Source organism: Carcharhinus amblyrhynchos, chromosome 10, assembly GCF_965287045.1.
Source record: "Carcharhinus amblyrhynchos chromosome 10, sCarAmb.v2.hapA, whole genome shotgun sequence".
Taxonomy (NCBI): domain Eukaryota; kingdom Metazoa; phylum Chordata; class Chondrichthyes; order Carcharhiniformes; family Carcharhinidae; genus Carcharhinus; species Carcharhinus amblyrhynchos.
Window position 1 is genome coordinate 68549359 of NC_137333.1, and position 15899 is coordinate 68565257.

At 39.5% G+C, this 15899-nt stretch overlaps 1 protein-coding gene across 2 annotated transcripts in view; it reads left to right on the forward strand.

The window, feature by feature from the left end:
- Positions 1-15899, forward strand: part of ddx10 (DEAD (Asp-Glu-Ala-Asp) box polypeptide 10) — a 275069-nt gene that overhangs the window by 223968 nt on the left and 35202 nt on the right. For both annotated transcript variants that reach the window (XM_080197274.1, XM_080197273.1), the window contains one exon: positions 7123-7268. In XM_080197274.1, the coding sequence (XP_080053400.1) occupies positions 7123-7268 (146 nt within the window). The remainder of the gene's footprint in view (positions 1-7122; positions 7269-15899) is intronic.

Here is a 15899-nt window from a genome sequence, read left to right on the forward strand (position 1 = left end):
AACAGAGTCAGAACTTTCTGAAGATTGCAATTTAAGTTGCCTTTTCGGAAGGTTCCCAGTGTAGGGAAATTGCCCCTCGGAAGTTTGCACTTTCCAGGCATTGCCGTGCAAACCTTACCTGGGAACTTCCTGCACATCTTTGGGCTACCCCACAGTTATGCTGCCCTGAAGCTCTGAAGTTACAGCACATTGACTCTGTTTCTCTCCAAAAATGCTGCCTGACCTGCTGTGTATTTCCAGCATTTTGTATTTTTATTTAACATTAACCTGCATTCTGCGAAAGCATTGAAAGTGTCATTAGAAGTTCAGTGCTTTAAAAAGTCTTGTTGCTATGGCCAATCTAGAACAAGAGGTCATCAATAGTGATAGAGAGGGAGAGGAGATAGGTTCAAAACTGAGATGCGGAGAAACTACTACTGAGATGGTTATGAATCTGTGGAACTCGCCGCTCTAGAGTATAGTGGAGGCAGAATCAATGAACAGATTCAAGGAACAAGTAGATATACTTCTGATAAAGGGCTATGGGAGCAGGCAGGAAAGGAATTGAAACCAGGATGAGATCATGATCGTATTAAAAGACAGCATGGAGCAGGCTCAATGGGCTGAATTGTTGATTCCTGCTCCTAATTTCTATGTTGCTGTGTTCAAAGTTCATTGATTTCACAGTGTTATAATGTTGATGTCAGTTAGCTCAGTTGGCTGGACTTGTGATGCAGAGTGACGCTAGTAGTATGGGTTCAATTTCCGCACTGACTGAGGTTATTCATGAAGGCCTGCCCACTCAACTTTGTCCCTCGCCTGAGGTGTGGTGATCCTCACGTTACTCCCCAGTAAGGGGAGAGCAGCCTACGGTCATCTGGAACTTTGGCGACTTTACTATTTATGTAAAAGTTGCAGTACAGAAACACACTATTTGGCCCATTTGGTTTATGCTGCTGATTGTACATCACAAAGCCTTCTTTCACCTTATTGATTTCCCTCTATCAACACCACCTTTTATTCCTTTCTTCTTCAAATTAGAATTACATTTCCCTTAAATGTATCTGTTGATATTACAGGTGAATGCACTAAGCCCAAGCCTGCAAGGAATGAAAATCAAAGGGTGATAAAATGCTGGACTCAGATATAAAATCCTAGGAACTGGTTTAAGCAGAGATTAGGAATTTATCAGCTACCTGTTCTCAACCAGAGAATAGTATATGGTGTGATGGTTCTCAAGATGTGAAAGAAAATACATTTTAAAATAGAACAAAAATGTAATTTTTGCGCTCAAAAGTCAAAGGAAAGGTGTTTTTTTTTGAAGTTGCAACGAGGGTAGAATTTGGACATTGATTCCTAAGGATTACTTTACTATCCAATTTTCTACGTAGGAAAATAAACATTTTCAACAAATTATTTAACAATACCATTCTGTTACCCCAGAGGATATTTTAGATTTTCTAAATCAAAATCCGGTAAAAGCAGTTAAACTCATTCTTTTTATACTTGACTAAGCCTTTACATCAAGTATCCCTCAGCACTTAAAGAAAATCAGTGAAGTCATGTGGCCTATGGAGCAGATAACTTAGTTTCTCAGCTGCTGATGTCACACTACATTACCTGCCGGATTATAGTGTCTGTAGATCTCAACATTGACAAATGAGCTGGGCTGGAAACTCTTCTGCCAAAGACTTGATTTAAGTTTCGTGTTGCATGTACAGGGGTCTGGAGAAAATGTTTTCACACAGGTAGATAGTTCATTAAATTCTACCATATAATTCTGTCATACGATATGATTGTATTTAAAAACCTAAATTGTTTCAGAGGGTTTTAAAACTCTGCTGAGACCAATTAGTCAAGAGTATGACCTGCATTTTGGGTAGTAATAAGACCATATGACATTGGAGCAGAATTAGCCACTCGGCTCATTGAGTTTGTTCTGCCATTCAATCATGACTTATATTTTTCTCATCCCCATTCTCCTGCCTTTTCTCCATAACCCCTGACCCCCTTATTAATCAAGAACCTATCTATCTCTGTCTTAAAAAGACACTCAATCACCTGGCCTCCACAGCCTTCTGCGGCAAAAAGTTACACAGATTCACCTCTCTCTGGCTGAAGAAATTGCTCCTCATCCCTTTCAAAGGATTGTCCCTTTAGCCTGAGGTTGTGCCCTCTAGTTCTAGTTTTTCCTACTAGTGGAAACATCCTTTCCACATCTACTCCAGGCCTCGCAATATCCTGTAAGTTTCAATAAGATACTCCCCCATCCTTCTAAACACCAGCGAGTACATACCCATAGTCCTTAACTGTTCCTCATACGACAAGCTCTTCATTCCAGGGATCATTCTTGTGAACCCCCCCTCTGGACCTTTCTAAGGCCAGCACCATCCATCCTTAGATATGGACCCAAAACTGCTCACAGTACTCCTAATAAGGTCTGACCAGAGCCTTATACAGCCTCAGAATACATTCCTGCTCTTGTATTCTAGCCCTCTTGACATGAATGCTAACATTATATTTGCCTTCCTAACTGTGAACTGAACCTGCACGTTGAATCTTGAACAAGGACTCCCAAATCCCTTTGTGCTTCTGATTTCCTAAGCGTTTCCCCATTTAAAAAAGTCTATGCCTCCATTCCTCCTTCCAAAGTGCATAACCTCACACTTGTCCACATTGTGTTCCATCTGCCACTTCTTTGCCCACTCTCCTAACCTGTCCAAGTCCTTCTGTAGTCCCTCTGCTTCCTCAATGCTACCTGTCCATCTACGTATCTTTCTATCATCTGCAAACTTAGCAACAGTGCCTTCAGTTCCTTCTTCCAAATTGCTAATGCCACCAAAACTATTAGCATTGACATTACCATTAATATTAGCATTATCACTGCTGCCTCACAGCAGCGGGGACCTAGGTTCAATGGAGTTTGCATGTTCTCCCTGTATCTTCGTGAGTTTCTTCCCACACTCCAAAGATGTGCGGGTTAGGTTGATTGGCCATGCTAAATTGTCCCTTAGTGTCCAGCGGATTATGAGGGGTGACAATGGTCGGCCCTGGGTGGAATTGTTTTCAGTGCAGGCTCAATGAGTTGAATGGCCTCCTTCTGCACTATTAGGGATTCTGTGATTCACTATCACTACTTTATTGAGCTGAAAGGAACATTTGAAGTCTGTGCACACAGTTAAACATGGAAATAGAGAAGTTGCAGAAGTTCTGTACTGATGAGATTTTTCCCTTCTTATGTAAAAACCCGTGAAAAAATTGCATTTTTTTGAATGAAGTGTAACTGTGTAAGGGGCACTAAGTTCACAATTATTGCTGATAACCCTCACTGGCCTTGAGAAGCTATTTTTATATTTGTGGAATGTTAGATTTCTGCATTATGATTTAAAAAGATCCACATTTGACATTTTTTATATTTCAGCTTCTGTATCCATTTTGTGAACGTCCCAATCATTTATTCGCCTCTGTAAAAATTTAATTAGAAGTAAAGCATTTTACATTTTACTTCCTGGTTTACTCTCTGTGAGAATACTTCAACATGATTGGTCTGTATCCAGATTGATGACGTCACTGTTGCTAGAAGCTGGGAGATTCCCTTGATTTGACTATGGATTCTAACTAATACCTGAAAGGGTGGAATCCACACCAAAAATCACTACATCTTTGTGGGTGGCAATCTTTGAAGTCAACAGTAAATGATGTTGCTTTGGCATCGACTGCAAACTCTGGGCCAGATATTCATCTCTGATAGGTAACAATTTGCAAGTAACTGAGTGTGGTTGTGACAACTATTTTAATTGGTAACCAGGTTATCCTAGCAATTATCACTTGTACATTTTAAAATAAATATGAATGTGTTGATAATTTTCACTGGATGATTCTCTGTATCACTAATTGCTTCAAGTATGCTATATAAAGTTTGCTGCAGAAGTATCTTAATGCTTTGGTTTACACAAGCATTACAAAGTTCACACAACCACTAAAATGAAACCCATGTCACCAACTCTGACTCTCAAAATGGTAAGAACTACAGCAGATAACGGATGGAGGACAAATGGAGGTCTATTTCCAAATATCCAATGTGTCTTAGTCCTAAAAGTACTTCGAGCTGAAGACCACTGATGTCATCTGGCTTAGTTCTAAACTCAGTGTGTCAAGCTGTGTGTTTCCTAGGATCCCACCTATAACAGGATTTTTAAACTTTTGATTTAAAAACAATCTCCCGTTGAGCTAAGTGAGCTCTATTTCCACCATATTAAAAGAATTGCTGGATTCAAGTGAAAATGGCTTCTGTGGAGAAGTCGTTCTGGAGCACATCAATGATGATGTTTCTATGATCTCCATGGCAGTTCTTTGTACTCCCACTCCTAAACTCCCTGTTGCTTCTTGTGCACTTGCCCCCCACTCTATTTGTGTCAGATGTAGAGAATGTGTTTGTGTCTTTCATATTATAAGTTGAAGAGTCTCATGTGAATGCTATTATTCATCATCCAGAAAAACACTACATTTTCCACATTGCATATGCTGCTCTAGCTTGTCATCTTCTGTAACCAAGCAAATGGGGATTTCAAAGGTACAATCCAGAAGCAATCATTTGAATGAGATAGCTATTAAGTAGTCTATGTAATGGTATTATATCATTGTAAAGATGAGAATTCAATGGACATTTAATTGTGTGAAGCCATGTATTAAAGATTGCACTAATGATATAGATCATCAGGCTGGGTCAGGTCATAGCATGTCAATTCTGGTACTGGGCGCAGGAAGTAACATCAATTTGTATCAAGAACCTTTACAATAAACAATGTGAAGCAAGTACATAGCACCCTCCACAAATAGGAGGTAAACTATAAAGACCGTTTGGCTCGACCCCATCCATTAGCAACCGTTCTTCTCAAGGACAACCCCACAATGGAATGAGCTGCCAAAGGAAATTGTCACAGCCCCATCACTTGAAATTTTTAAGACCCATCTTTAGATTATTTTCATTCATAAGTTTTCATTACCAGGTTATAATTTCAATAGTGCCTGGTTTAGCTAGCACTAGCTATAAAATGTTGGTCGATTATAGATATTAGTCCGTGATGCTGACACACTTTTTAAGCAATGTCAAATGCAAAGAAAGGTTTGTTTTAATCTATTTGTCAATTAAGTAGCTGCTAACCAGTTAGTTCCAGTTACAAAACTGACATTCACCACATTGGAGAATCAAAGAGGTCATTATGTGCAAACTATCATGCATTTCATGCATAAATCATAACCCATTCTGAACTTTTGAAATTAACTCAATCACACAAGCCCACCTAGATTACTAGAATGGGCTGTGGTAGACCATTCATCATCTGAAAGAGAATGAAAGGTTGAAATGTTCTCTTTCATCAAAACTGGACTTTAAAATGTTTCACATTCAGATACTGAACAATCAGCAATTCATTTTTGGCGTTTTCTGCTTTTTACCATATTGTCAAGTCAGTGTTTTTTTTGTTTTGCTCAACATCTGTCAGGGTGTTAGCTAATGAGGATAACAGACAGATGAAACTTCATTCTTTTTCTTTAATTGTAATTTCTCCAACATTTATTGAGTTGAATACCTTCTGAAAAAAAGAGGATGGAATATTTTTTGTCTAATCCACCTCTATGGGACCCAAGAAATTCTTCAATCTAATTTTAAAAATATCAGGCGGTTTTGGTTTGAAGAATCTAGAGGCGTTTATTGGAAATAATTGTATTGCAAATAATCTCACGTTCTTCATATTTTAAATAACCACTGAAATTCAAAATTGCATGGTACCTTGAATTGTTAGGGAAGAAAATATGCATACTGTGAGATTTAAAGTAGTGCTGCTACTATAATGCTTGCAATACAAAACTTACTGCACAATTTTATCTTTCAACTTAATTATAACTTGTACCACCTTAAAACCACTCATAACCAGTTCTCTCCTTTCATCCCACGATCTCTGTCCACCCACTTGTTCTTTTCCTCCCACTCCATATGCTGTCCTTCCTCCCTCATCCTGTGGTGTCTCTCCTCTGTCATCCTGAACTCTGTCATTCCCCCACGTGCTGTCATCTCCCTTGTCCTGCGCGCCCCCATCTCGTATTGCCCCCGCACACTTTCATCTCTCATTCACCTATGCCCTCTCATCACTGTGCTCCCTCTCCTTCCAGGCGGCACCACCACCACCAAACCACCTCCCCCCCCCCCACCCCCACATGCACTGTTTCCTGACACTAATGCCTTTCATGACAATTTTAAATGTGACCTCCAACTTTTATCCCTAACAGTCTTTTACAGTTTTTAGGACAATAGAATATGTTATTTTGGTCTTTGTTATACTTTGTTGCATGAATGCCTTAGTATTGTATTTAGTAAGCCGCATGAGAGAATACAGTTCAATGATTGTCAATATTCTGGATGTTATTGTTGACCCAGAAACTTAATTGGACCAGCCATAAACATACTGTGGCTTTGGGGACTGGTCAGTGGCTTTGATCTACAGCAGGTAACTCGCACCCTGATTCCCCAAAGAAAATCCACCAAAATTCTACTGTCCACTCTCTTGAATGAATGCAGCTCTAACAGCACTCAAGGAACTCAGCACTACCCAGAATGACACAGCCATTCACCACCTGAAACATTTCAGGTGGGATTTTCCGGCTGTGCTTGCCCTGAAACAGAAAAATCCCATCTGAGGTCAATGGATCTTTTCTAGGTCCATGCCCCACCTACTATGATTCCTGTGATGGACGGTGCAGGAAAATTCCACCCCCCAGCTCTCCTGCAGTGTGTACAATCTGCACTGTAGCAACTTGCCAGTTTGATCCCATGGGACTTCCTATATAGGTCCCCAAACAGTGTACATTTAATCTTTGTCACATTATATGGAGCAAAATAGATCCTTCAATGTGTTCATAATAGGATTCATGCATAATAACTACCAGCCACATCAGGAGACACCTTGAGAGTAATGCATGTAATTTTGTAGTCCATAAGCTGTAATGGTGAGATGGAATGGAAGTTATTTTGGGATGAACTGAATGACAACATTTCCTAAAGTTTTTAAAGTGATAATCTACAAAAAAAACTGTTACGCTGAGATTTATTTAGTTAAATAATCATAAGAATATGTTTTTTTTTAGCAACATAAAGAAGAAACCGTTGCTTACCTTGGTCAGAGTGATGAAGGTGAATTTGACTCCACTGATCATCCTGATTCTGATAATTACCAAGATTACGAGGAGGATGATAGTAGCCCTGATGTTTCTGAAGCTGAAGACAGCCACAGGTTAGTTCACTTTGCACAATGGAATCTCATTTCTTCTTTTCACACAGGTACTGATAAGTCCTGATGTACAAGTAAGTAGTGTGAATTATTTGAAAATGCTCCCTGCATACATGTAATGTATTAAGACGTCACTGATGCATGAATGAGCTATGGCTGATATCAGTCTTGGGTATCTTTAAGGCAAACAAAAGAAGAAAAATTGATAGAAGCCTGTGCCAAATTGAAAGACTTATTTTATATAAAATGGAAGTATTGCATCATTCTGGTAGGTACATTTATGACCGTGGTGAACTTTAGAAACTGCAGGAATCATTGTGACGGTTGAGACCAGTCATTGAGTACCTTCACTACTAGGGTAAAGGTTTGGGACCATAGATTTCCATTTTCAACCGAATATTTCTAAACACAAATTGAGTCAGAAGATGTCTGTTTTTGACAAGATGTTCTTCAATTTTAACCATACTGAAAAATATCTTCCTTGACACAAAGCACAAGACAGATGCATTTTGTTTCTTGTTCTATTGGTAAATGTTTTCCTGATTTATCACTGCCTCTATATGGGAAAATGCCCTGCTGGCATGATTATTTTGATAGTATTAGTTCTTTATTTTGGCTTGATTTTCTTTCATTACGATGTGCCAAAATGCCTCAAAATAGACTGGTGAATCTAATTCTCTTGACTGCAGGGCGTTAATACAGTACATTGCTTGAAATGTTGGAAATGTTCTGGTTCCATATGTCCAATGTAGGTTGCTTGTCCCTGTTCTTAGCACTGCTGCCTCACAGTGCCAGGGACCCAGGTTCAATTCCTGGCTTGGGTCACTGTTTGTGTGGAGTTTGTATGTTTTCCCTGTGTTAGCGTGGGTTTACTCCAGGTGCTGTGGTTTCCTCGCATAGTCTGAAAGACGTGCTAGTTAGATACGTTGACCTGAACAGGCGCCGAAGCGTGATGACTTGGTAAATTTCACAGTAACTTCATTGCAGTGTTAATGTAAGTTTTACTTGTGACTCAGATAAACTTTAAAAGCTACAATGACTGTTGTGCAAGTAGACTTGCAGTTCATATCTGACATTAATTACAACTTGATAATTGCAAAGCGCATTGCTTCACAGCCTTTGGGTGAAGTGCTGATTTAATAATTGAATGCATTTTCCTTGAGTGCTGGAAGTGCATTTTTTCATGTATCTTATTAAGCAAGATACTTTATTGATACTTGAGCAGTACATTTTTTTCTTTATTTGAATAGATTAGGCTATTAATTGTGCCTGGAATCTGCAAAGTTAATATGAATGTAGGGGACTGATGTTTGGTGGTAGTATATCATTGGAAAGCATTCTGAAGGCTAAGGTGCGCATTTCACTTAGACTTACTTAACCATGTAATGTGGATGAGATAAACATAGCTCTTTTTACTGTGAGAATCTTACAAAGATGTTAAAATCAACACAAACAATAATGTACTTTTAGGCTCATTTATTTTTCATGTTTTGTCTTTTTGTTTTCATTTTGTTCCTTCACCATTGCCCACATCTGGTTCCTCAGTAGACCTTTCTATGTTACGTGTTCCTTCCTCCCTTCTGTGACATTTTCTCCTCTATCCATGGTGGTTAGAGTAGACCGTACCACAGCTATTTCATGGAACTACCACAGCCACAAACATGAGGTCACTCTCTGCGGAAAAGGGTCTGGACCTTCTGGTTTCAACACTGCAATTGCACCCTCTAGTGACTGGATAAGAGTTAACCCAACTCAACTATTGAGGAACCTGGATTCTAAATGACCATGAAGCATTTCAGATTGAAAGCCTTTACTGTACCATTGGCAGTGTCTGACCCAAAAACTAATGTATTTTTACGATGTGACTCTGTATGTACAAATATATGGCAGTAATTAAACTACTCAGACATCCTTTTGATCCAACAGGATTCATTTAAATTACAAATTTTGTTTGTGGTGAACATTATCTGCCCATAGTTATTACTTCCTGCAACACTTTTTACGTCAACATTCATGGTGCAAACATTAACAGTGGGAAATCCAAATAAATATTTCGGAACCAGATTGTTGATGAATTAATTGAATCAACCAAAACGCTTTTTGCTAAGAAAATACATTCCCTGCTTTTATCCCTAGACAAATGTTATTTGTAATGTCCAAAATAGACTATTTTTGTTCATACTTCTGAAGAACAATTACATTTTTCTACCCAGTTGCCTTTTCTGTCTTTTCTTGCCTTCATTAAAATCTTCACTCAGCCATGGGCTTTAGCAAGACCTTTGACAAGGTACCGCATAGTAGGTTGTTGCATAAGGTTAAATCTCATGGGATCCAGGATGAGGTAGCCAAATGGGTACAAAATTGGCTGGAAGAGAGGACAGAGGGTGGGTGTAGAGGGTTGTTTTTCAAACTGGAGATCCGTGATCAGCAGGGTGCCTCAGACATCGATGCTGGGTCCACTGTTATTTATCATTTATATTAATGGTTTACATGAGAATTTAGGAGGCATGGTTAGTAACTTTGCAGATGACACCAAGATTGGTGGCATAGTGGACAGTGAAGACGGTTATTGATGATTGCAGCAGGATCTTAATCAATTGGGCCAGTGGACTGATGAATGGTAGATGGAGTTTAATTTAGATAAATGTGAGATGATGCATTTTGGTAGGTCAAATCAGGACAGGACTTAGTCAGTTAATGGTAGGGCACTGGGGAGAGTTATAGAACAAAGAGATCCAGTGGTACAGGTTAATAGCTCCTTGAAAGTGGAATCACAGGTTGACAGAGTGGTGAAGAAGGTGTTAAGCATATTTGATTTCATTGGTCAGAACACTGAAGACAGGAGTTGGAACGTCTCATTCAAGTTGTACAAGACATTGGTAAGGCCACACTTGGAATACTGTGTACAGTTCTGATCACTCTGTTATAGAAAGGATATTATTAGACTAGAAAGAATGCAGACAAGATCAGCTAGGATGCTACTGGGACTTGATGGTTTGCATTGGAAGGAAAGGCTGGATAGACTGAGACCTTTTACTCTGGAGTCTAGAAGGCTTAGAGGTGATCTTATAGAAGTTTATAAAATAATGAGGGGCATAGATCAGCTAGATAGTCTAATCTTTCCCCAGAGGTAGGGGAGTCTAAAACTAGAGGACATAGGTCTAAGGTAAGAGGGGAGAGATACAAAAGGGTCTAGAGGGGCAATTTTTTCATACAGTGGGTGATGAGAGCCTGGAACAAGCTGCCAGAGGCAGTGGTAGAGACAGTTAGAATTATGCTTTTTAAAAAGCATTTAGACAGTTTCATGGGTAAGATGGCTATGGAGCGATATGGGCCCAATGTGGGCAACTGGGACTAGCTCAGTGGCTTAAAAAAAAGGGGCAGCATGGACAAGTTGGGCCGAAAGGCCTGTTTCCCTACTGTAAACCTCCATGACTGTAAGATACTTTTATTGATACTTTTATTCAAAGCAATGACTGAAGACAGATTGTGTAGTCTGAGTCAGTGCAGTGTGCATCAGCAGTTTTTAATTTGTTATCAAAATCCACTTGGTTAAGGGAAGGTTTGAGAGCGACATCTGTAACCTCAGTGTGTATACCTACCATCGAGCTGGGAAAGCAACTCAGATTCAATGAGAAGTGTAAAATGAGAGGCCAGGAAAAATCCTAATAAATGTGTGAAGAAGCCTTTACTCAATTTGTTCACACCTTAAAATGGCCTGAGCTTGTAAAAGGATTGGAGTGGAATTGGCAACATTCTCTGCTTGGGCTGCTTTGAAAACATTAGCAGACTTCAATGTTGGGATGGGCAGCCATTCTCATCCTTGTCCTTCCTGGAGAGAATGCCTGCTGACCTGACTGTTCCAAGTTCACCTTATGTTTCACAGTGGTGAACAAGCTTGATGGTGGAATTCCCCACTCTGTCATGATGTCTGTTTGGCACCAAGTTATTCTACTTGCTGTATCAACTTCACCTTCTCACCAATCTACAGCACTTATAATTTTCTCAATGGTTTAGTCATATTCAACAGGCATTGCAGATCCTTTTACAGGGAGATCACAAAGTCAAATTATGGCTTACCCAGCACTACATAAGAACATAAGAAATAGGAGCAGGAGTAGGCCATCTAGCCCCTTGAGCCTGCCCCGCCATTCAATAAGATCATGGCTGATCTGTCGTGGCTCAGTTCCACATTCCTGCCCTCTCCCCATAACCCTTAATCCCCTTGCCTATCAAAAACCTATCAACCCGCGTCTTAAAAATATTGAGCGAGGCAGCCTCCACCACTTCAACGGGCAGAGAATTCCAGAGATTCACCACCCTTTGAGTGAAGAAGTTCCTCCTCAACTCCGTTCTAAACTGCACCCCCTTTATCTTGAGGTTGTGCCCTCTAGTCCTACTGTCCTTTCTGAGCAGGAAGAGTCTCTCCACCTCTATCCTATCCATCCCATTCAACATCTTATATGTCTCAATGAGATCTCCCCTCATTCTTCTAAACTCTAACGAGTACAAGCCTAGTTTATTCAGCCTCTCCTCATAGTTCAACCCCCTCAACTCCGGCATCAGTCTAGTAAACCTCCTCTGCACTCCCTCCAAGGCCAAAATATCCTTGCGTAAGTGCGGCGACCAAAACTGCATACAGTACTCCAGCTGTGGCCTCACCAGTGCCCTATACAGCTGCAGCAAGACCTCCCTACTTTTATATTCAATCCCTCTCGCTATGAAGGCCAGTGTCCCATTCGCTGAAGGCCAGCATCCCATTCCCATGATTTTGAACTCTTGTTTGCTGTAACTCTGGTTGGTAGCAAGCTTGAACATGCTTGGTTAATCCAGAGCTACCAGTGTGGAATTTTGATTTATTGGGGGCATTGTTCAGTGGTATTTGTTATCCTGCCAGCTGGATTGGTTGACCCCATTGACATAATCAAAATTTTGGGTCATCCACATCTTCATAGTTTTGATGGTTTTCATCCAATAATGCCTTTGGTAGTTAAGAGTTATTTGGTTTTGCGTTAAAGTTGCTATTGTGAATTTGCTCTGGATCTTTTTCTATGTACATACAGTGTTTGAAATTGACATGTCAGAATGCTTGGATCAGTTGTTTTTGTATAAATTGACCATTATGTGCACATATAGGGTGCATATCCTGTGCTGTGTGGGTACTCCAGGACACTTCCCATGACCTGGATGATGAGAGTGCAAGAAGGATGTAAAGGCCCATTGGTTTAAACTCAGTGATGAGAAGCTTCTAGAAATGATAATTCAGGACAAAATTAATTGTCACTTGGGCATATGCAAGTTAATTAAGGAAAATCAACACAGATATTTTGAGGGGAAATAATATTTGATCAACTTGCTTGTGTTTTTTGACATGTTAATGGTGAAAGTCGATGAGGGTAATGCTGTCGATTTGGTACCTATGGACTTATGTGCTAGCTCTCCAAAGGAGCATTTCATCTTGTACTACTTATTATCTGAACAACATGCTGTAGTGTGGGGAGAAGGTGGGGAGTGGCACAAGGTCAGTTGCTGCTTTGGAGAGCTAGAACAGATACAGTGGGCCAAATGGGCTCCTTGTTTGCTGTAACCATTATGTGATTCTGTGGAGTTTGTGGTTGCTGATAGAACATAAAGATGCTTAAGCTATACTACATAAGCCTTGGACTTGATGGACCTTTGTAATTGCAGTATGTTCCCAATTGCAGTCAAGAGATCATAATTTTCAAATGGATTTAGCTGCAAAATGCTTCAGAATTAGACAGTGTTTTTTACCCAACATTAACCTCAATCCAAGGAATGAGAAATTATTGTATACTACAATTTGAGGTATTTTAACAATTGGACGGTCATGCACATACCATCATTAACATTTCGTATTTCTCCCTCCTTAACATTGCCAGCCTTCCCTCTGCCTCATCTTATCTACTGCTAAAAGCCTCATCCTTGTCCTTCCTACCTCTAGATTACCTATTCTAATGCACTGCTAGCTGACCACCCGCATTCTATGTTCTCAGTTTGCGGGCATTTAAAACTCTGCTGCATATATTGTGACTTACACCATTACCTCCGTACTTGCTGATTTACCTTGTCTCCCATTTAAGCAGTGCCTCTATTTTCACACTCTCACCATATTTTCAAATCCCTCCTTGGCCTCACCTCTCTCTGTCTCTATAATTAGCATCGGCTCCAAGATTTTAGCAATGCTCTGAATCTGGTCTCCTAAGCAATCCCAATTTGATGTGTTCCACCATATCTCACATTGGTGGTCATGCCTTCAGCTGCCCTGACCCTGTGCTCTGGAATTCCCTCCCAAAACCTCTGCATCGCTCCCTTCCTTAAAGACACTTCCTCAGACCTACCTTTCTGACCATGCATTTGTCCTTGTATCTCTTTATGCGGCACTCTGTAATATTTGACTTTGAAATATTCTGTAAATTACCTCCAGATGTTTTATGTTAAAATTGCTACGTAAAAATAATTTATTGGTGGTTCCAATGCTCTAAGTTGCCAGTTTTATAACCAGAGTTGCCATTTTGAGTGAGTTTTTTTTGTCAGTCACCCTACCTGTGACTCTCCGTGGATTCAGGTAATTATAAGTCAATTGCAAATATACTTTCTAACAAAGGGATACATTCTTCAAACATCGAATGAGTTAAATGCATTGACAGAAATTGGAGATTCAGGTGAATGCAGGGTTGTTACTGATATACCCTGACGTTTGATTTCAAGCAAGCCATTGTGACTCAGTCCCCAATAGCTCCATCTCTGCTTTTGCATGGTTGTCTTTAAAATGCAATTCACTTTCCCACATATAATTGCTGTCACGGGGTTACTTCCTACTCATCCTTCCTGAAAACATAACTATGGCAGCAAAGCTGAAAGCAGCAGTATGTTGAGAAGCCATCCATGACATTGTTCTTAAATTGGCTAGCTTAAACGACAAGTAGATAAAGAACGTGTAAAATATTTTTCAGCTGGGATTTTGCGACGTATATTTTCATTGAAGTATAGATGAAACAAGCATTAAAGATTGCCTGAAATGTTTGTTGCGTATCACCTTTATGCATCAAGGTTTACTGCTGTATCATATTTCTTATAGTTCTTCATGGTTGAGAAACCATCTTGTAATGCTTCACACTTCTGTTCCATGTGGAATGAATTTTAACCTCTAGTTATCTATCTCAATTTCTGTTCAAAAAGAGTTTCAGCCAATTGTGCATGAATTGTTTCCTTCGTTTTATTTTAAAATACATGAAAATTATTACTGGCTTAATTGCTTCTTTTCTGGCACACACAGCTCACAGGTTGTGGTACTGAGAAATTTTAATGGGTTGAAACATTTTCACAGCTGAGTTTGAAGAGTGTTGGTTGGTTGTACTATTTTTACAAGAGCCACCATCATTATCTCTCTTTACAAAAACCCGTTACTGCAACACTTTTAAAACCATTAAATCTTGACGGATTTGTAAAAGGGATATTTTTCTTTCAGTGAATTGATTAGGGATATTAATGTGCATCTTTCTTTGTCCATTGCCAAATAGGTGTTAGAAAAAATATAAAAATTGAACAGTTGCCCTGCTATCCCTTTTAAGATTCTCTTTCAGCCCTGCAACCTATATTTGTTCACCCTCTTCACACCTCGGTTCCATTGCCACCATCAAGCATTTTTATTCTTTTGGTGGCATTAGTCATATTGTGCTGCTCTCCGGAATGAAACACAAAACCTTTACTCAGCATGGCCACAATTTCCTTTGTCCTGAACAATTCATTTCAATTCAGAGTTTTCAACTTTGACTTGATATTTTAACTTGTAGCATGGCTTTAAAATCACCAACCCATGCATTGTATGAGAGAATGAATTTGTGCAGTGAGAATTTGTCACTTTCAGTAGAAAGAATATATTCCTTCATGATTAAGTACAAGGAGTTTCCCGAATTTACTCTGGAGCCAGAGTCCATTAGAAAGCATTAACATGAGTTTTTGCCATTGGATAAAATCCTGAACTGCAGTCAAGTCCCAGATGAACTACCTCCCTGGATCTTAAAGTTTGTACCTGAGGATCTGGCTCCAATATTGACAAATCTCTTTTGAGTGTCAATCAACACCAGCTGCTTATCAAGTAGGAAGAGATAAGCTAATATCGTAGAGTATTCACAGAAGGGGATAAAAGTCAGCCAGAAATTACAGTCTGGTACCTCTCACCAGAATCATTTACAAATTGCTTGAATATATTGTTCATTTTTATGTCATGAAGCACTTTGAAGCTTACAATATCTTCATGGATAGTCAGCAAGGTTTGTGGGTCAAAAAGATTACCAAAATGTTGCTTTTTACAGACTTGATAACCTAGCTTCAGACCTCAAAAGAGATGAAAACACTCACATGGTATTTCTGAATTTCTTAAAAGCCTTTGACAAAGTTCTTCCTCTTGTCCAGACTTCTCTGCTATGGAATCAGGGGGACATTATTGAATTGGATCGGGCATTTCCCAAGTAACAGAAAGACAAAATTGGAATCATTCTCTCCTAGAGATGTCCTCTCTGGAGTGCCTCAGTGCACTGTGTTAGGACCTTTATTCTTGTTGGTATGCATAAATGACTTTCTTAACAAGTTAAAAACAGAATGTGGCTATTT